Source organism: Pezoporus wallicus, unplaced genomic scaffold, assembly GCF_028554395.1.
Source record: "Pezoporus wallicus isolate ANWC-B61680 ecotype Strahan unplaced genomic scaffold, APGP_CSIRO_Pwel_v1 contig_6966, whole genome shotgun sequence".
Lineage (NCBI taxonomy): Eukaryota > Metazoa > Chordata > Aves > Psittaciformes > Psittacidae > Pezoporus > Pezoporus wallicus.
The window spans coordinates 3046471-3069436 of record NW_026639746.1 but is presented as its reverse complement, the minus strand read 5'-3'; the positions used below and the strand labels follow the sequence as shown (position 1 = coordinate 3069436).

Below are 22966 nucleotides of genomic sequence, written 5' to 3'. Positions count from 1 at the left end.
AGAATAGCTTTCTCTGAGAGGTTGTGGAGTCTCCATCCCTGGACTTATTCAACATTCAGCTGGATACAGAGCTGAACAACCTGTTTCTGTAGCTCAGTCTACTGTAAGGAGAGTGGGTTGGACTAGACATCTCCAGAGGGCCAGCCTCAACTGTTGTATGCTTTTGTGAGCAGTAACTGTTTCTGAAGTCTATGATTGCAGACTTTCTGAAAGTTGCAAAAGATCAGTGATGGTGACATGAATATTTGCAGCCATTTGGCTGTACAACCAAGCCAGGACAGGTGTACATCAGCCACAGAGACCCATCTTTGCTGCCTCATTTCTCATTTTAAATACCAAATCAGGAATACCTGAAGAATCTACCTAATATGTTTCATGAACTTTAAATGCAAAAGGATATTATAATTCTGTGCGTATACTGTCTGTGTGAATCTATGCAATGCAGACTACACAATCCTGAATGAGAAGGAATATGACCCTTGAAACACCACACTATTAATTGCTGTTAACCCAGTGGAAAGGCTTCAGGAGCTAAGCCCTCGATAGCTTTGCATTGGAAGAGCTAACAGGAGCTCAAGCATTTAAGAAATTATACCTGTAGTCAAGGCACTCTTTTGATACGTATAATTCTTACACTTCTTCTGGCACAAAAATGTATAATGCTTTCTCTTTAGAAGCAAGTAAGCTTCAATAATAAAATAAATAGATGAAGATATGAATAAATAAGAAGAAATCTTTCCATCTCTCTGTAAAAATGTAGCACTAGATCATAGTTAGAAACTAATAGGCAATTTTCTTCTAATTTTTAAAGCATACTAAAGATAGATAATGCCACATCCAAATGAAGTTTACAATGTCACTTGCAATATCAGCAGAGGAAGCAGAAAAAGAAGCAGACAATACAACATGTAATGGATTCAATGAAATTATGGGAAAAATGCATATCACAATGGGAGAAGGAACACCCTTACTGCAATACCACAGATTTTGACTGTTATAGACAATTCTTAATAATGCACTGAATGCTCCCAGAAATTAGTATCAGTCATTTTAATGAAAAATATGCCATATTTTTGAAAGTGCTACCTTTTAGAAGACATGCTTCCAGGAATGACAGTGGACAGGCCAGCGCAGAAAGTTGCACAAAAAAATGATACAGCCTCAGGATATACATAGTGGCATGGGCTGTAAAACTCTTCTGTTAGAGTAATTTTTCTCATTCCCATGAACTTCTTTTTTAGGATCCACTACTAATTAATTGCAGTCCTCACTAGATGATAATGCTAAAACTGAAATCTACAGAATAAATTGTGCCAGTGCAAAAGAGGAAGTGATTGGCAGGCCTTTCTCATTTGCAACATTAGGTTTAGCATTTGCGTTAATCTGAAATTCACGTCTCCATATACCACTAGCTTGCCACCAGGCAGTGTCAGTTCTGAAATCAGTAAATCAGTGCTTCAGAAAACCCTTTTTACTGCATGCTATCATCAAAAAAAAAAAAAAAAAAGAAATCCACTGAGATCAGGTTTCCTGACATATTGTTTGACTGGACTCCCAAAACAATTCCAAGCTACTCTCAAGGGGCAACTCTGGACACACAAATGCCAGAATTAGGTTTGCGTCACAGTCACTTGTTTACAAGTAAATCTTGTATGTCTTCAAACGGATTCTTAATTCCTGTTTTTATATTTTATTGATGTAGCTCTCATGCTGCATTTTCATGATCAATAGTTATCCTACCCATATAGAAATCTCTGCAAATGACACAGACAGAAATGCAAATGACAGTAAAAATTACATAATTTTTTCAGAAATGGATCATGCTAATGATCCTGGTGTCTTTCTTTGACAGGTAAGTTATTTACTTTACAAGGAAAGCATGACAGATATAATCTCTCTGGGTTTCAGAATTCTATTCCATGGGAGATGACTGATTAAAACTGAGAAGTTGAGGATCAGAAGCTGGACTGTAAAGTGGATAAGGAACTAACCAAAAAGGAGAACAAATGGGTTGTGCTGAAAATGTCTGAGTACTGGTGGGCTCCTGTGCAGTTCTTCACAATGTATTTTGGAAATTTTTAGTGTTTTTACCAGTGACTATGCCTCCAAAAGGCAAAAAAAATGCCCTTTTGGGGGCAGAGAATATGCTAATGAACTGTATTGATGGGATGCATCAGTAATATGGAATGAAATCAAACGTCACATGACAGAATCTGGGTAATCTTAGGGACTGAGGCAATTAAACATAAAATAGATGATTTGTATATTCTGACACATTTATAAGCTGATAACAAGAACTTTGCTAAGAGTACAGAGCACATGTGTTTGCAGATATCACAGAAGAGAAGGTGTGTAACAGTTCAGATCACTCTCAAACTAGAATCCTGTCTTTATCTTCAGTCTTTTTTTTCAGGCGCATTAAGGATGTATTATCTACTTTCATAATGTTGTAATTTTTATTTATTTTTATTTTTACTTCATATTTTGATCTATAATATAATTACACTGGGATCCTCTGTATTATCCAAACTTTTTTCCAATCTTATTATGTAAATCTTCCTTACTATAACCTCAGAGCAGTAAAACTTTCAAGGATTTTATATAGAACTTCTCAGATCCCTAAATGAGACATCATATGAAGTCATGAAAGACAACTTGTTATTAAACTTTCAAATTCAATTCTTTCAGCTCATCTAGCTTCAAGCTTTCTGTCTACATTTTCATTCCTATTTCTTTTTCGCTCACATATGTCCTGGGTTCAGCAGTAGCTGTCATTTTTCTCCTTAGTAGCTGGTGCAGTGCTGTGGTTTTGACTTTCAGCCTGGGAGCGGTGCTGATAACACTGACGTTTTTAGTTGTTGCTAAGTCATGTTTACTCTGACCAAGGACTTTCTGAGTCTCATGCTCTGCCAGGGAGGAGGGGAAGCCAGGAGGAAGTAGAGACAGGACACCTGACCCAAACTAGCCAAAGAGGTATTCCATACCACAGCACATCATGCCTAGTGTATAAACTAGGGGCAATTACCTGGAAGGGCCAGATCACTGCTCGCGTCAGGCTGGGTATCGGTCAGTGAGTGGTGAGTGGTTGTATTCTCTTCCCCTGTTATTTCCCTTGTCATTGTTATTATTGGTGGCAGCAGTAGTGGTTTTGTGTTATATCTTAGCTACTGGACTGCTCTTATCTCAACCCATGGGAGTTACACTCTTTCGATTCTCCTCCCCGTCCCTCCAGGAGTGGGGGAGGAATAAGGAAGGGAAGTGAGTGAGCAGCTGCGTGGTTCTGAGTTACCAGCTGGGCTGGGCTTAAACCATGACAACATATCAAATAATTGCACATACATTTTTTACAATACACTGCATTCTTTCTTGGAAATGCTTTGCCATTTTGAACTTGATGGACAGATGCCACAGTTGGGTGACTGCTACAGAACAATGAATTATATAAATATTTACTTTCCTTGTCTCATTTCTATAGCCATGATTGGCAAAATTCCTCCCTTTCTTAGCAGTGTTGAAAAATGATAACTGAAAAATAGCACTTTCTCACTGGGCTCCTCAGCATCTCCAGAATTAAACAGAAGACTCTTCTACCACATTCAATTATTTTTCCCATGTAGCTCCTCCAGTTTGCTTGAGTTTCAAATAATAAATAACCTTGTAAGCACTGTTGCTTGCTCCCATGCACATTTTTTTAATGTTTAGTTCCACAGTCTTGTCAGCCCCTGTCATTTAGTGTCAGAATTACTTGTCTAACTGTTGCAGAGACATGCAATACCTTATATTCTGCATGTACATATTTCTATCCACCAATTTTGTCCTACTGGTTTTGGTAGTCTTTTTGAGAACAATTTTATCTTTCCTGGGCTTTTACCTTATTGGCATTTCCTCCTCTTTTCCTATACTATTGTCAGCTTTGCAACCTGTAGATTATTTTCAGTTTTAAAGGTGTTTTCATACTGGTATAGTTTAAAATCTTTTCTAACAAAATGCATTTGAATCATCTTCTTCCATGTTAATAGTTTTGTTTGTAAGGAGTTTTTGTTATTTAAATATGTTCTAATAAGTTTATATGATCTCTGTGTATGTGAGAGAGAACTCCATACACATTACTTCTGCATTCATTGCTTTTAAAGCAGACAAGAAATAGCAGTGTTAATTTATTATTAATTTATGGTTATTGTTATTGTTGCTGGTAATTAAATTAATAACTTTCTGCAAAGTAGTGTTATCATACAGCTTTTGCACCTGCTCTAAGTTTTTGCCATATCTTTTTTCATTTGGTAAACGACCTTCAGTAGCAACTCATCATTTTGTTCCTACCTCTTTCCTCAAGCTAATTTTTTCATAAAAAAACCCTGAGTAGTATTGGAGTTGTCTCACCTGTCTTTGGAAATAGACATCTAAAGCTGATATAGCTTTATAGATTTGCTCTGCTGTCAGTCAAGACATCTTTAAAGCACAATTAACCTGGCTTATTTAGACAAGTATATGATGAGGTGAATTGTGTCCCACTAAGTGACATTCTCTTTGTTCACTGTAAAAGCAGTGCAATCAACTAGTTATAGAATCATAGAATCATAGAATGGTTAGGGTTGGAAAGAACCTTTAGATCATCTAGTTCCAACCCCCCTGCCATGGGCAGGGACACCTCACGCTAAATCATATCACCCAAGGTCTCATCCAACCTGGTCTTGAACACTGCCAGGGATGGAGCATTCACAACCTCCCTGGGCAACCCATTCCAGTGCCTCACCACCCTAACAGGAAAGAATTTCCTCTTTATATCCAATCTAAACTTCCCCCTGTTTAAGTTTGAACCCATTACCCCTTGTCCTTTCACTACAGTCCCTAACGAAGAGTCCCTCCCCAGCATCCTATAGGCTCCCCTCAGATACTGGAAGGCTGCTATGAGGTCTCCACGCAGCCTTCTCCAGGCTGAACAGCTCCAACTTTCTCAGCCTGTCTTCATATGGGAGGTGCTCCAGTCCCCTGATCATCCTCGTGGCCCTCCTCTGGACTTGTTCCAACAGTTCCATGTCCTTTCTATGTTGAGGACACCAGAACTGCACACAATACTCCAGGTGAGGTCTCACAAGAGCAGAGTAGAGGGGCAGGATCACCGCCTTCAACCTGCTGGTCACGCTTCTTTTGACACAGGCCAGGATGCGGTTGGCTTTCTGGGCTGCAAGCGCACACTGAAGCCGGCTCATGTTCATTGTCTCATCAACCAACACCCCCAAGTCCTTCTCCACAGGGCTGCTCTGAATCTCTTCTCTGCCCAACCTGTCGCTGTGCCTGGCATTGCTTCGACCCAGGTGTAGGACCTTGCACTTGGCATGGTTAAACTTCATGAGGTTGGCATCAGCCCACCTCACAAGGGTGTCAAGGTCCCTCTGGATGGCATTCCTTCCCTCCAGCCTATCAACCAAACCACACAGCTTGGTGTCATTGGCAAACTTGCTGAGGGCGCACTCGATCCCACTGTCCATGTCAGGGACGAAGATGTTAAAAAAGACCGGTCCCAGCACTGATGCCTGAGGGACACCACTCATTCATGTGTAGATATCTGCACTATACTTATCTAATGTGAAATAGATTGGACTCCATTCCTATTCTGTTCGGCTTATGAATAGCTAAAGTCTCTGTGTCCCTGTACTATTCCGTTTCTATATTTGTCCCCTCTTCCATTTTATCTAGTTATATGACACACACAAAATATGGCAAACCAAACAGATCATAGTAGTTTTGCTGTTTTTTACAAAACTAGGAAGAACTGCATCTTTTATCACCGACATAGTCATGTGTCTCTAATGTTTGCTGTTATTTCTCCTGAGGGAAAAAAAAAAAAAAAAGGAGAAAAAGTGATACCATTATAAATAGCCCTTGTCTCTAATCTAGCTATTGTTCAATATTTGTAGCATGTCAGTCTGCTGAAGTTATAAGCCCTTCTGGTTTTTTGTTTCTAACCTAATTACTTTCCATTTCCTGGCAACAAACCATATGTTTCAGGCACCAGCTTCTGACCCTTTTCTATGGGAGTCATGCTCATTTGTTCTTACCCTCAGTTCTTTGTCCACAGTTTTCTGTTATTGTCAGGTTTCATTATCCTTGTACAGTTCCTTACTCAGAACCCCTCTTGTTACATATCTGTCTGGCAATTCATATCAAGATCTGTGCTGGTTCCTGTTAAATACTCCATTAGAAATTGTTAGTAAGTCAGGACCATGAAGATGGAATATTTAAATTTTCAGAAATATTTTCCCATTGATATGAATGTCATTGATTCTGACAGTGGGACTTCTGTGGGAGGACAAAGAAGCCATTGTAGCAGTAGCAAGAGAGAAAAGCTAAGAATATTTACAGTAATCTTTACAACATGTTACAGTAAAAGATGCCTACACCAAATCAAGAAAATAAAGGTCAATTTTATAACAATAGATCTGTATTATTGTTTTATATATGAGCTCAAATGAAAGATCTATATGCAATCTCTGAAGACAGTAAACCCCATCAGAATTATTCCCTTTCTTGACCACTTCCCATTTTACCACAGTAAGTCTCCATGTTATCACAGAGTCCAAGGACTTTACAATATGAAAATCACTCACATAAAACAGGAAGACATTTTTAATAGGCAAAGGACCAACAGGAATACAAGGGTTCAACTACCTATCTTGATGACCAAGACCTGAGTTTAATTTAATTATCCAAGAACTGCCCCAAGTGGCACTAAATTGCACCTCTTCAGTTTCTGAAGAACGAGCATTTACAATCCCATTTTCAGAAGCTTTTTAGTCCAACTAATGAGGTGCAAAGCTTCTTCTTCTCCCAGACTCAAGAGGGAGAGATACCTCTTTTTTGCTGTGTCTCTGTTCTGAGTTGTTCTGTCTGGACAGAATTCAAGTGACATGCAACTACAGACTCACAGGGATCCTGGCTGATAAGCTCTCAGCACTGCTGAAATGGCACTGCCTTGGCACAAGGGAGCCCTGCCCAAATTTTTATGAGCTTGACCATAGAAACCTGAAGGTTAGCAATATTAGAAGCTAAGAGATGCCATTCCTGAGACCAGTTTCCCAAAGGTTTTCCCAAAGGTTTTCGCTCAAGGACCAGAGCCACAAAAAGAGTTTCTTGCAATTGCTCAATGAAATCAGCATCCTTGTCAGGAATGCCAGTTAATCGCTGTATTTCATTAGTGATTCAACTGATAAGAACATTACTCACCACTACAGCTATAGGGCCTTGAGAGATTCTAATTCTCCATTTAATTAGTTTTAGTTTACTCCACACAAAAATCAAATAATTAGACAATAAGACAGAAAAAAAAAAATTCCATCAAAGTCTGCTTTGCTGCTGTTTTTTTTTTTTCAGGTGACACAGGATAAGTGGGATAAGCATAAATTTCTCTGTAAAGGCCATTAATGCTTTTTAAATATTATTTAAATCTAGTGTTATAATGCAACCATTTCATACATTTTTTGGTTTTGTGAATCTATTCTAGCATTTAGTGACTTCAGAATTAGAATATACACTATTCCACAAACTACTGAAAAAAACCAACCCAAATACATTAGGAAAATATTTTATAAGTGTTCAATTCTGGAAAACCTGACTTCAGTACAGTCTATTAGGAACACATAATAACCTCTGGGCTTCACAAACTCATAAGACATCTATTGACATGACATGGCATGCACTCGAGTAGATATCAGACTGTTGCCATGAAGCTCACATGATGCACATTTGTCTGTGTTAGTGGGACACTTCTGTAAAAAAAATTGCTACCTCTTCTCCACGCATGGAAGAAACAGTCTGTACTTCTCAAGTGACATTGATGTTATTCACTGTTTGGCAAGTATAGTCAATGTCTATTATCATCTTATTTTTATAGGAAATCTTTAATCTGATTATACATGTATGTATAATGAACACAAAAACCTCCTTGTGTGTATTTGGAGGACTTAAACAGAAGGTGAATTTCTCAGCTGCCATTTGCTACCTTCTTTTTCTCCCCCTCTTGAGTTCACTCCTTTTTCAGCACCTACAATCTCTCACCTCCAAAGGAGGGGCAAACTTCTGCTATTCAAACCAAAGTAAGTTACCTTAAATCACTTCTGAACACAGGTCCAGAGTCCTTATTTAAAGAGAATGGCTCATGTCTTTATCTCAAAAATTTGGTGGCCTGTGATAACAACCAATTATGTCTGACATAACATGCAATAATTCATTGAAACACATTCACACATATGCCTTTACTTCTGCTGTGCAAATTGATATAAGCATTAAGAATTTGAATCCTTAAATAATATCAGAGACTGTAGTTGCACATTGCAGCTGGGTGTGTCTGCTACAGGATAAGTGGCAGAAGGCATATATCATTGCTCTGACCCTTCATACCCTGTGACGACAAACTTTAGGACACCTGACAATTCAGTTCCCAGCAGCTGTGGATTTATGAAATTTAATTGCTAAAAAAATATATCTACATGGTATAAAAGTAGATTGCCTTTAAAAGTTAGTGTTGTCCCTGTGTTTTCTGATTCACTGTACAAGGCATAGGACAACTCACTACAATAAGAATAAAACCATGTGTGTTTTATGCTCAGGTAAGCAAGAAATCCTCCTTAAGCGCTTTGTGCATGAATATATCCCCTGCTTGTAAGAAATAGTGAGAATGCAAAACAGAAAAAATTGTCAGTATCTGAGCCTCAGTTAGTCCATGCATAAGGAGGATCAATACAACAATTTGCAGCAATCAAGAACTGGAGCCCTTAAACACCAGCTGGCTTAGCAGAAACTTTCCCACAGTGGCTGTATGTTAATTTAAGGATTATTTCCAAGCACCTTTGGTAGTTTTTCTCCAAAATGACAAGCAGTGGACTCTAATATCCTGAGGCTTTCCCTTCAGATCTTTGGGTAGAGACTTGAAAGAACCATGGCAGAGTCTGCACTAAATAAGCCTTTCAAGTTTGCACAGTCTGGCATGTGCTGAGGAGTCTGACTGCCCTGTAGCTGCATATTCTGCACACAGATGATGACTTGAGGTTCATACATAATTTTCACTTTCCTTTAAAATTCATAACAATTATCTCCAAAATGTGGGACACAGCTATCATAACAGGCCATATGAGCTGTAACTTAATGTTACCTATGGATATCTTTGTAAAATAGGATTATGTGTGGAACAGGAAGACTGGCAATATATTTTTTATCTCTCAACTCAGGATCAAGCTATACTGGAGGAAAGCCAGGGCAGTCGACAGAGGCTGCACAGCCAAACAGGAAAATCAAATGTTGATCCAGTTGGAGCTCAGAGTGAGCAATAATGTGTCGTCTGTGGCTGTAGCTATTTCACAGAATTACAGAATAGTTAGGGTTGGAAGGGACCCTTGGAGATCACCTAGTCCAAGTCCTTTGCCAAGGCAGGGCCAACCAGAGGAGGTTACACAGGAATGTGTTCAGGTGGGTTTTGAATGTCTTCAGAGAGGAAGACTTCACAACCTCCCTGGGCAGCCTGTTCCAGTGCTCTGCCACTGTCAGTGTAAACAAGTTTTTCCTCATGTTGAGGTTTGTTGTGTTTTAGTTTATGGCCACTGCTCCTTGTTCTGTTGCTGGACACCACTGAAAAGTCTGGCACCATCCTCCTGACACTCACCTTTGAGATGTTTACATTCGTAAATGAGATCCCCCCTCAGTTTCTTTTCTAGACCAATCAGATCCAGCTCCTGCAATCTCTCCTTATAGGAGTGATGCTCCATAGCCCTGATCATCTTTGTCACCCTCTGCTGGGTCCTTTTCAGTAGCTCCTTGTCTTTCTTGTACTGAGGAGCCCAGAACTGGACACAGCACTCTAGATATGGCCTCACCAGGGTCAAGTGGAGGGAAGGATCACCTCCCTCGACCTGCTGGCCACACTCCTCCCAGTGCACCCCACGATACTATTGGCCCTCCTGGCCACAAGGACACACTGCTGGCTCATAGTCAACTTGTCATCTACCAATATTCCCAGGTCCTTCTCAGCTGAACTGCTCTTTATGAGGTCCGGCCCCAGCCTGCACTGGTACTTTGGTTTATTCCTTCCCAGGTGCAGTACCCTACACTTGCTCTTGTTAAACCTCATTAGGCTTCTCTCCACCCAATTCTCCAGCCTGCCAAGGTCCTACTATTTGCTTAGCCTTACAGTCAAAGGAAAGCAATCTACTATTGACACCTTCTTAAGATGCAACATACAGAATTGTGGATTTATGGTTATTTTAAAGATTTTCATGAGTATATGCATGGGTGACAAACATAGCTACTTCCCTTCCACTGAGTCTGTACAAATTGCTACCTTTGCCTGCCACAGGCAAACACAAACCCACTTGTCTTTCTATTGAAAAACATACAGTTCCTAGGGGAATATTCATTTAGTGAATGACAAGGACTGTCTCTTACTTTGCTGTTTTTTACTTGTGCAGATGAACATATGTGACAGAGAGCACATCTGTAAACTCAGGATGTTCTGAATTCCCCAGATAGGTCAGGTAACTGTTATATTACTACGTTTTTCAAGCTCTTAGGAACTGTCTTCCTGTACAAAGCAAGCACAACACGTAAACCTGAAGCCACATCTAAGTGACTAGATGGTACTCATGCATAAGTAATTGTAATTGCAAATGGGATTTTTCTATTTGCTTGCCAATTGATCTGGAATTTTCTTTATCTTTTTTAGTAATTTGTTAAAATTGTTAGGGTCAATACTTTTTTACAGTTGTTTTCAAGTACAATTGATTAATACCAGTATTCCAGACCCACTAAAATAAACAGTAAATTTTCTATTGACCATAGTACAGTTGGAATTTTATAAACGTAGTTCTGATGAATATAATATTTCTGCATTTTCCCCGTTAGCTAATGGATTGTCTTTTTTTCAACTAAATAATCAACAGGTAATATTCATTACCTAGTTCTGAAGAAATATTTCAGTAACCTGAATAACACTGTTCCATTTCAGAATGTGAAATAAAAAGGGTGAGTTAATTTAACAAAGCTAAATGCTCATAATCTGAGAACACTCAGATTGGCCCAATGGTTTTTTAATGCCTCCAGGCACTGGAAACATCTGGACAGTAATAACCAGTATGATTTTTTATCTGCGGTGACATTTTCATGGTATTGTACTTTTAGGGCAAGATCACAGAGTAAAAATGAAAAATGCATTGCAATCTTCTTTTAAGAACATTTTTTCTCTTAGTTAATTAAACACTTAAATAGATCAGAGTTTATACTTCTTTATTGCTGATAAATTCTTAATTACAAATGTCTTTAGCAACTCTGAATCCTTATTTAAGTTAAAACATGTGGCAAAAAGTTACAAGGAGATATGCAGAGAGCATAGACTTAGAGTTGGAAATGCAAAAAAAGTAGTAGAACAGACATAGTGAAACTATTTCTTGAAAGATTGCAAAATTTTGGGCTTTTGCAAGAATGGATTTAACTTGTCACACCCATTTCTGTGAAAATTCTTTTAATCATGCTGTGACCTAATCAAGCTGTATTTCACACATTGCAAAGTTGTAAGAAACTCAAAAGATATTCAATCTACGATAGGGTAAAATCTATCTTTTCATTGCTCACTGAAAGAAAACAGAAGTGTTTGATGGAATAATCAACCATCATTATTACTTGAAAACTCTTTTTTCTCCTTGATATTAAAACTACGGTAATATGTTGATAGCTTCTTTCTCTAACCAAAGTTTGGTTTTTTTCTTGGCTTGTTTTATTTTCTTATTGGACAATCATAAAAATGTGTATTAGTAAAAAACAGTGTTTAAAATCGTGCTAGCTTCTATAACCCTTCAGAGATAATACAGATATACTGCTTTAATCCCAAAGGTTAACTGGTAATTTGTCTTCTAGAAAACAGAAAAATTTAATCTAAATGAAAATGAAACATAATCCAGATATTGATGGCAGGTCTTTCTTTGAGAATGGTGTACAAAAAAAAACAACCCAGCCCTCCACAAATGCATAAAATTTGTCCTGCACTGCACTATGATTTCTGGTTTCAGTGCTGGCTGGGTAGGAATATGGACTCATACGTTTATAGCTGCTTCAATTCTGCTTTCACTAGAATAAAAGAACAAGAAGAACTATGACTTTATATAAACTAATAGACACTTAGTGCTACTAAGAGAGGATACTGGAAGTCCTTTTGAACAGGACTTTTAGGAAGTTCAGCGTTCTTAGTGCACAGTGACCCAATTGCAAAAGGCCTAAAGAATATCCTCCCAGTCATGCCCGATACTTCTTTAAAGCTTGCTTATGGGACATGGCTTCATTCTCCTTTGGATTAAAAGCTTAGAAGCCAATTACTTTCTTTAGTGAACATTTACATCTCAGACCAATATGAAAAGTTTGCGGGCAGGACTAAGCTCCAGTGTTTCTACCATCTTCACTTCAAAGCAGAGTTAGCACTACTACATTAAATATTTCCAATTTCCTAATGGAATTGTTCAGACACATAAACATCTTCCCCTTGACTTAACAGAGACTGACTGTACCATGTTCTTTTACCCTTCAGTTTAACTCCTAAACTTCAGGCAAGTCAGCATCAAAGTTAATCATACCAGAAAGTAAAGCTCACCCATTGTAATTGGTAGGTCTAAGGAGGAAGCTATGATTGGTGTGTAAATTTTAACACAGTAGTTAAAAACACATCCAAACTTTCATACTCTGAAATGTAGCTGTGTCCTCTGATAATCTAACCTTTACATAAATAATTCAACTACCAGCAAATAAAACTGCTAAAATAAAGCTCTCAAGTAGAGCACCAGTCAAGCTGATAATTTGTTAATAGAGCTCTAAGTAATAAAGAGAAGGACCATTTTTAAATCCATCTGGCTTTGTAGGCTCCTATGACTTGGACTTAAAGAGTTTGGGCTTCTGAGTGTAACTAATAAAGGGTCTTCTGTATATCCTATATTCCAATCTTTTTTTTTTTATTAAATGTTAATGTAATTATAAAAGTTAATAACCTAAAGAAATTGGCACAAATTGAAAATGTTAATATGGAAGCCTCACTAATACATCATCACTTTGAGAGTGTGCTATGCATGGAATCCACTAAAACCTTTACTGCAAAATATTTTACCTTTAAATATCAAATATTCAATTTTGATGATAGAGATAACAGGAGAATTGAGAGAAACGTTTTCTCTATTTAAAACACTATGCCTCAGGAATTTACGTATCAAATCCATTTTATTTCAAGCTTACAAGAGAGAGATGTGTCTAAGACTATGGGGAGCAACACTTTGAGTCCAATCTGTTCAGCATAAAACATAACGTGCTGTGTAGCCAAAATGATTGGATACCTTAATCCCCAGGAATAACAGCAAATGCTTCCTCTGCTGGAGTAAATTAGAGAAGCTTGTAAGATAAACAATCTTCTACATATTTAGTATTTCATACTATTAGAAACTCTTCAACCAGCCTTTGAGAAAATCCCTGTGACTCATAGCTGCCTCCAGAAAAACACACAGAAGTAGATGAGTTGCTATGGTCCCTAAATGCTAATAGACAGGCTAGCTCTCTGGTAGACTTTAGAGGCATTAGCCTTTCCCATCAGCTATATAGATAACTAGACACTTACTGTAGAGTTCACCAGCTACTGAAACTGAGGGAAACTTTATTGCTTTTAACTGATGAACTGAATCCCATCACTTTCCTCTTGGGTGTCTTGTTTCATTTGCCTGGATTCTCCCAGGTTTTGCTTAAGATTGCATCAGGTAACACGGTCTAACTTGCTCTCGAATCCAGTACTGCTTTGACTGTAGATCAGAACTTGGTTGATTACAACTGAATCCCACAACTCTACAACAAATGGGTAGAAAAACTAAACAGTACTGTCTGATGATGTTGGCATCGTCTCCTAATTGTAAATTTATTTGCTCCTCCCTGGAATTCCTGCCCTAGAATATCGTCTAACTGATTTCACTGTCCTTCCATTTAACATTAAAAAAATGGTTATTTTCCTCCTTAAATGAGAATGTAAGATTTGCCAACATAATTTCACTGACAGTGACTTTCCTGAAGTGTTCTATTTTCTGTTTGTTGCTTATCAGCCATTACCAGCTAGATCTCTTTTTACATGAATATACTATCAATGCAGCTTATTTCCACAACCAAATACTCTTAATAAAATCCGTATTGCCTTTTTTCCCCTTGATATTCTCTCTAATGTGTCTGTTTCATTTTGTAATGTCGTGGTTTAAACCCAGTCAGGTAATTCGTTCACTCACTTCCCCCCCTTTCTTGCCCTCCCCCTGCTCCCGGAGGGACGGAGAGGAGAATCGAAAAGAATGCAACTCCCACGGGTTGAGATAAGAACAGTTTAGTAACTAAGGTATAACACACACCACTACTGCTACCACCAGTAATAGTAATGTTAAAGGAAATAACAAGGGAAGAGAATACAACACCTCAGCACCAGCTGACCGATAACTCGCCCCCCAAGCCCGACCAAGCACCGACCGATACCTCCTCCAACCCTGCAGTCTCCCAGCCCTTCCGGCTCACTCCCAGTTACATCCTGGGCATGACGTGCTGTGATATGGAATACCTCTTTGGTCAGTTTGGGTCAGGTGTCCTGTCTCTGCTTCCTCCTGGCTTCCCCTCCTCCCTGGCAGAGCATGAGGATCACAAAGTCCTTGGCCAAACCAAAACATCGCTATCAGTTCTGTTCCCAGGCCGAAAGTCAAAACACTGCACTGCACCAGCTACCAAGGAGGAGAAACATGACTGCTACTGCTGAACCCAGGACATGTAAGTAGAATTTGTTGTAGGAAAATGAAAAAGGCTCATATTTTTCTGTTACAGAGGTACTAAAAAGCAATTAATTTCCCCTTATGACTGTCCTGCTGGCTTGCAGAACTGTTGTCTTACCAAATGGGTTATTGACATAGGGAAAAATTAGTAACTTCTACAAAGGTTGTTACTTGATTTCATAAATTTAAGAGGATATATTAAATTTAAAGATTTCAATTAAGAAGCTTGTCAAGATACTCCTCAAAACATGTGGAACACCTTCTTCCTATTAATGAAGGTAATAAATATATCTGAAGGGTTTAAAAATGCTGCAGAACTGCAGCTGTGGAGTTTCTTACACTGAATAAAATGCAAAAGAACCCATGCAGTATGGATGCAGCTTCTTTGCACTCAGATACTTTTTCACTCAGAATGGCAAGGGTTAGTTTGTACTGCTCTAATATGATCAAGAAAACTGTATTCTAATATATCTAAATATCCTTACCTATCAGGAGATTCAAATTCAAATTAATTGGATAATGAGGGTAAATATTTTATCACCTTCCTTTACATATTAATTTTTAAAATACTTTATAAATTAGACTTTGTTCCTCAAAACAGCAAATTGACCTCAGTCATGTTCTACACCATGAATTTTGTATGTGGAGCACTTATACTGATCAATTACTCAGTACTTAAGATCTGTACATAGGCAAAAGCATGCTTATAAATTGCACATACTTTTAGATTCTACCTTCGAATTTCACAGCCAGCATTCATAATCTCTGATTTTAATCACAGGGATTCATGAGGTAACTAAGAATCACAGCAGTTCCAAGCTTTGCCTGCTGTGCGTGTTTATATTATAACCATACATTACTTAAACCTATTAAGAATGATTCAGACCACTGTGTAAGTTTGCTTTCTGGTATAGCTACCTGGATTAATTCAATTAAAATAATTAGCATGTCAAATAAGAACTTATTTTAAATCATCCCCTTCTCATCCCCAATAATAATAAATTAATAGAGGTAATAATTCCTTTCTTAACATAAAGGTACGGGAAACTAGACATCAGAACTTGTTATAACAAATGATCTGCTACAAACTCAGTGCATTCACAAACCAAATTAGACACCTCTGAAACCATGTCAAAAGTACATAAAAAGAATGAACTGTTTCAAATTCTGGGATTTTATGAGTTCTCTTCTATGTTAGTTTAAGCTTTAGCCATGTGTTCAAACATACCTTTGTACCACCGAGATTTAAAATATCACATGGCGTTATGTCATGTGATTAATTTCTGATAGAGAAAACATCACAGATCTTAATAAAACTGTAGCAGACATTCCCCTTTCCACTCCCACTTCTGCAGCTGAAAGTAGTATCTTTGCTTCTTTAGCAGAGTACCAATTAGTGAAACTAGAGTTGTTACTGCAGTGAATCCTAGGAAGGTCAGCAGAGCTCATCCCTTCCCAACTCATTGTTAATCTTATTTGTCCCCATCTGACCTACTCATCTGCTATTATCTGCCATTATGCTTAGGTAGTTTTTAACCCCATCAGAATAGGTTACCAGTGGCCTTGTAGGATGCTAGGTGTTTCTCATAGTACAAACCCTTAAATTATGAATTGACCATAGGAACTCATAACTTTACAATCACTGACATGCCCAGCTCCAATTATTTCAAAAGGTTTTTTTTTTCTTTGTTGGTAGTCATAGACTTGAGTTGGATTTTTAAAAATCTGAGTTAGTAACATATCTCCAGTACATTTAGTTTTGTTTTACTGGGACATTTAGTTCTATTGTGCTGAATGCCTTAAGAAATGTCAAAGCTTACAAGCCTCAAAGGAAAATTTTAAAGCTTCTGTTTTAATGATAAATAATGATTTGAGAATGCAAATTTTGTACTCAGTGAAAGAATAGAGAAGTGCCAGATTTCTTCAAGAAAACATTTAAAACAGTCTGAACTGAATATTAAGTCAGGAGAGTTTTGCACAGATTGATGTCTTAGCAACTTCAAAAGATAACAAGAGAAGACTAATTTTGTAACCAACTGATTCCAAAATAATGATTCTCTGGAGGATTCAAAATTCCCCATAAGAAACCTCATTCTTCATGTTTTTAAAAACTGTCCTCTATAGGTAAAGTTTTGTCGGAAAAAATCGTTCTTCCCTTTCAGGATGAAATTTGCATGTTTGCTTTTTAAATGGGGTTGATGCTGTGTGTGTACATGTGTGTGTGTAGCCAAGATTAATCTTTTATCAAAAGCATTTAATTAACACATCTAAATACCAAATAAACAGCAAGGTTTACTAGTCCTCAGACTATTAAATTAGTTCCAGAAGAGCACAGTAAAAGTAACACATGTTCATTTAATATTGTAATGCAAAGGTGAGTGATATACTTTTCTTTCTTTCAAGTCCAGCTAGGGCTATAGAATCACAGCATGGTGAGGTGGGAAAGGACCTTTGGAGATTACCTGTTCCAACCTCTCTGCTTAAAGCAGGCACAGCTAGAGCAGTTTGCCCATGTCCAGCTGGGTTTTGAATATCTCCAAAGATGTTCACTCTTTTCTAGGCAACCTGTTCCACTGCTGTTGTAGATTTGTCACAAAATCTCAGCAAGCAACATAATTGTTTTACGCTGGCCCAGAGAAGATCAGAGAAAAGGTTGTGCAGACTCAGAATGTATTTTGAGTCTCTTCACCAGGAGGGGGAGGTGGTGTTGCAGGGACCTTCTGCAGAAGCCGCCATTTATCTGAACATTGATGACAGAGACGAGTCAGTACTTCCACCTACTGCTCCCTTCTTACTTAAAAGGATGTCAAAGTAGCAAGTATACCTGTTCACTCACAGGATAAGTAGCCCATCAAAGCAAACACAATGTCTCTGCATGTATGAAAATACAGGTCAAGAACTGCCCTTACATCTGTGATTAAGTGAAAGATTCATCGTAATATCTGTAAATATATTGTGTTATAGCGTGTGATGTTTTCTTGATGTTTAACCCTGGAACTACTGCAGTATATTAATATGAATGCAAATATAAATAGGTAGGCAAAACTCAGCTACTTTATACTAGCTGCAAATCTACATATATAGAAAAAGGGAACTTTCTTCTCTATGAAATGGTTTATATATAATATAAGCAATATTCTTTATCTTTGGAATCTAACTATAAATTTTGATCTTTCATTTAGTAGTGAGACAGCTGGTGAGGGAGGCACTGATCAGTCTAGTCTTATCACTTTATGTTTTATTCCCACCCAAGAAATAGCACTGTATCCATGTGTCATCCTTATTCGAAAGGAAATACAAAGATCAAACTTTTTCTTAAAAAACAGACCAAAAGCAACTTTGAAAACACTTCCATCCATGAAAAAAATGCATGTTCAAGTCCTGTTTCTGTTAAAAGATGAGCATTTATAGCTAATTCAGCAAAGCACTTCTCACAAAACACTCAGCAGATAAATGCCAGGGTAAAAACTCTCGGAAAACATCTGACTATTTTGTAGACAGAATAATGAAGTTAAATAGAGAATACTAGAGCAATTTGACTGGAGAATATACTGAATTGTGCCACAATCACACTAGTGCCCACATTTGGATACAAAATCTAGTAGTGAAAATCTTTCAAATGTGGTGTCTTTGTTAAAATAAGAAAACCATAAAATGACAAGATTCACTTTTTGCCTGGGAAAAACATAGAAGGAGCATGAAAATTATAGAAGTTATAAGTATTTTTTTCATCAAATAGCCATAAAGGAATGGTTATGTTCTACTAGTAGTGACCATAAATAACACAGGGAACTAAATATGCTACACCATACTTTGCTAGCAGTCTTAAGAAAAACACAGGCAATAGTAAACAGGAGACTACATTCAGCAGTAGTACAAATTGCATGTACAAATTAATTTCTTTATTCCTATTACAAATGAAGAAATTCTATCCCCTTTAAAATCACACTGAACTGTGAGATTTTCTGCATTTAGCATAGAAAACTGGTAGAAAAATATCTAAGCAGAAACAAATGTCATATCAATTACATCAGTGCACTGTGAGCTAGTGGGTATGATTGCCCTTCAGTCATGAAGGTGTCATGGAATATTACACAGATGAATACTTCGGGGGGGGGGGGGGGGAAAACTTCATTATTCATAAATAAAGTTAAACAGAGTAAACAAACCCAAACCCATTCCAAACTCATAACTTGCAATCAAAAGCAAAACAGTTACTCCAATAAACAGAAATATATATGCTTTCTTACTCTTGCAAATACCCTCCGTAAGGCAGACAGATGTTCTTCATAATACAGGTCATACTTTGTGAGGTGAAACCCCCTAAGCTAAATGTGACAGAATATTAATTGGACTTGCACCCACATATTATGACCTTGGTTAAGAAGGGTATACTGAATTCAGAGAGGTGAGAGGATGATTTAACATGCATATGGATAGAATCATGAAGGGAAACTGATATTGAATAAAAAGAAAATCTGCTTGTCTTAAAAATGCCGGTTACTTCTTGGTATTAGAAATTATCATCATCTTGAAGGGCAACGGCTTAATTCTAAAGCACTGGAAAAGTTGTTTGAGCATAAGGAAAAAGTTTTTTACCAAGAAGATGATCAAATATTGAGCCTGATTGCTCGGTGAGAATTTTGGAGGATTTTCCATCCTTGTATATATTTAAAACCTGGCTGGACATGGTCCTATGTAACCTGATTTGGCTGATCATGGTCTGAGCAGAGGTTAGAGGAGATGATCTCCACAGGTCCCTACATACTTTAGTAATGCTTTGATCCTGTAATTGATTGTTAGTATAGAAAAAAGCTACTTTGAATGGTTGTGAAAGCCAAGGTTTTCCTATCATGTGTCAGTTTACTTTTAATATACTACATTATTAATGACTGAACCTGGGATGCACTTCAAAACTGACACACAGCACTACTGTCAACACCCATCATAGGAGGTCTAGCAATCTATGTAAATATTCATCTCTATAAACCAAGTCAGACACAGTGGCACTGCTGTCCTGAGGGACAGGAATTTTGAATTAATAGGAAAAGGCAAAGGGTTAAAAATGATCTTTTGCTTATGCCTCCAAAAAAAAAAAAAAAAAAAAAAAAAAAGTACTTGGGCATATAATACACCCAAAAAATTGGTGCATCAGTGAATAATGTGGACTGGATTAGTACAGAGAACAGTTAGTGGGACAGAAAGTGAAGCTCACAGAATTGTTTCTTCTATATTTTTTTTACCTCAACCAGTAAATCACCAGTTCAAAACCAGATACTTTTTCATTACTGTCCAGAATGCTTTATCCCACTCTTAAATCTCCCCTTGTTGAAATACCTAGAGTCAGCCAGAGAAATTATGACAGGTATTGATGAAAAAAAACAATCTAGGGAGAGAAAGGTTTCATATGAAATGTACAGCATAACTATTCATGCTAAACCTTTATGCTCAACAAATGAAAATAGATCACTTTGTGCTTTAACAACACAGACCCAGAAGAATGTTTACTATAAAAGTAGATAATTGTCACTGCAAACCTTACCTTTGTCATCATAAAAAGTTTCAATTTGCCAGCAACATAATTTGCTCCAGGTTTTCTATAAAGTCACTAAAGAATCATTTAAAATCCTTCCATCTTTATATTCCTGGAGACAAGGATTCTCTTTTCATGAAAATGGCATAGGAAAAAAACCCTGTGAACTGCAGCCAACCAAAGAGTCTGGTATGTTACCTAAAGCAAAAAGAGCTTCCACTTGGAAGATAAATTCAAAATGACCTTGTGCTTTTTTTCAAAAAGGCTGGCAGCTGAAGTCATGGAACAAATTGTGATAGACAGCGCTTATCTCTGCATAGTTAGAAGGCATGTCTAGTATGCGAATCACCACCAAGTAGGGAAAAAACCCAACCAAAACACAGCCAAGAACATTACTCCATTTCTTTGTAAAATAATGGTAAATACAGTCTACAATAATTATGATTTTAATTAAATAATGTATATTTTCAACAACCTTATTTCACCATCAAGTATGTTCTTCGTTTTTAATTCTACATTCATAAATTAATCCTGTTCTTTATTGGTCTCTACTGTTGACAGCATAAACATCTGTAACTACGCAGGCAGATCCCAGCTGCAGAGAATATTCTGTAGTGTTGCTTAAAAATATATATTATTGTTTTGTTAAAGCTCACTAAATCACTGAGTCAAAAACAATGAGATGGAAGAGAAGCCAGAACTGTGAGTGATTTAATTGAGATTTAAATATGCAAATTGAAAGAAAACTCACTAGTCTTATCTGTAAGAAAATTGTTAACAGCAATTTCAGAAGAAAGTCATTTTAAATAGCATTTTTTTTATTCATTCTCTTGCAAACACATAAGCAATTTCTGTCAAAGGATTTTAATTTGTCAATAGGACTGCATGAGTCCTCAACTTGTTTTTATAATAGCAGCTTTTCACTGGAATATTTTGATCAACAGATTCTTATTTTTAACATCTTCTCTTTTGAGAGCAGCTTAATGTTAAGAAGAAAAATACACTTGGGGTTTCAAAGCAGGTGAAAAAACTCACAGTGCTGATTAAAAAAGAACTGCTTCTAATCCTGTTTTCTACTGTGCCTTAAAGTATCCTATATAAAAAAAAAACAACACATCTTGTCACTTCTGAACCATTTAAAGAAGAAAAGGAAGGGGAAAAAGAATACATGTAACTTACCATTAAAGTTTACTGCCCGAATATAGCTAAGTAGTTCTTTACCGTCAGTTGTGCTCATCCTTGGGCACAGACCAATATATCCAGGACAGAGATCTTTATGCATGTTGTGTAGTGCATAGGCCATTGAATATACTGCATCAATTACAAACTGAACTTTTCCTTCTTGCTCATAGGCTGAATCTCTTGCAATTCTTTCTAAGCCTAAGGAAGAAACAGAAAGAGTCAGTTTATTTCTCTGTCTGTGCGTGTGTGTGTGTGTATGTGCATGAATATTTGCATGCAAAAATTCACAGGAGAACATAAATAATTACAGTCAGATTGATAGGTAAAGTTAGGACTCATCTATCCATCACCTAAATAAACAAGACAAGGAAAAAATATGGCCATCTGCTTTTGCCTCTAATCATTGTACACTGTGCCAGGTATATAAACAATATGTTGAATTCTGGGCTAGGAAAAAGGACGACACATTGCATTACAAGAAAAAGAAAAATAGATATATGTATTTCCACAATCCAGTAGAAAAACTCTCTTTCTACCTTATTGACTTTCATTCAACAGCTGTTTATTGTTATTTATAGGACATTTCTACAGCAGCCTGACATTCTGTTTTAGATAAATGTAAGTTTGCTATGATTTTTATCCCTTTCTACTGTTTGATAAACATAATTTAAACATCTCAGGGATAAAAGCTGAATGCTTGCCAAGTGATGTGGCCATCTGTCTCCATATTGGAAAGTGCTTATTCTGAGACTTTTTTCCTGTGTCTACTAGTGAATTATGCTTCACATTGAGAGCCATGTACTCTCTGCTATTTCCTACAGGGACATTTTTCCTTCGGAGGGAACACAAAGCAGATCAATGAATTATGAAATTGCTATTCTAAGGGAGTTGCCCACATTAATCACTTATGTCCAAACCCCAAAATCCTTTTACATTCATAGGTAATTGTACTAAGTAGAAAAGTTAATAAATGAAGTTCATGAAAATTATACTTAAGCAGATAATCAATATGAAATCCCATGTCCTATATAGGAATTGAGCCAGTGATTTCAAATGCTCAAAATCTTAATTTAGCAGGGAAAGATGGCTCCGCAGATCTTGATCTGAAATCTGCCCTGCTGAAATATACAGTCAAGTTCCTATTGACTCAGTGAACACAAGAATGAATACTTAGGTTATCTACCAGATTGACAGCTCATTCAGTTTGAAAATAATCCATTCACATTATTTAAGACTACTTAGAAATTAACCAGAAGTTTATGGATATTTTTAATGTATTTATTTTAACACTCTGTATCTTACTTTGTATGTTTCTTTTTTATCTCTAAACACAGACTTTTATGAGTTCAGGTTATCAAATTTTTTTTTATCCAAGTTTTTACAAGTGTATTTTTTAGGCCTGAAAACATTCTGTACACAAGAACATTCTTTAGACAAAGTATGC

General features: G+C 37.1%; 1 protein-coding gene across 6 annotated transcripts in view; it reads right to left on the bottom strand.

Moving 5' to 3' along the window:
- Nucleotides 1–22966, bottom strand: part of GRM8 (glutamate metabotropic receptor 8) — a 356684-nt gene that overhangs the window by 102795 nt on the left and 230923 nt on the right. For all 6 annotated transcript variants that reach the window (XM_057415733.1, XM_057415734.1, XM_057415737.1 and 3 more), the window contains exon 7: nt 21520–21720. In XM_057415733.1, coding sequence (XP_057271716.1) covers nt 21520–21720 — 201 coding nt within the window. The remainder of the gene's footprint in view (nt 1–21519; nt 21721–22966) is intronic.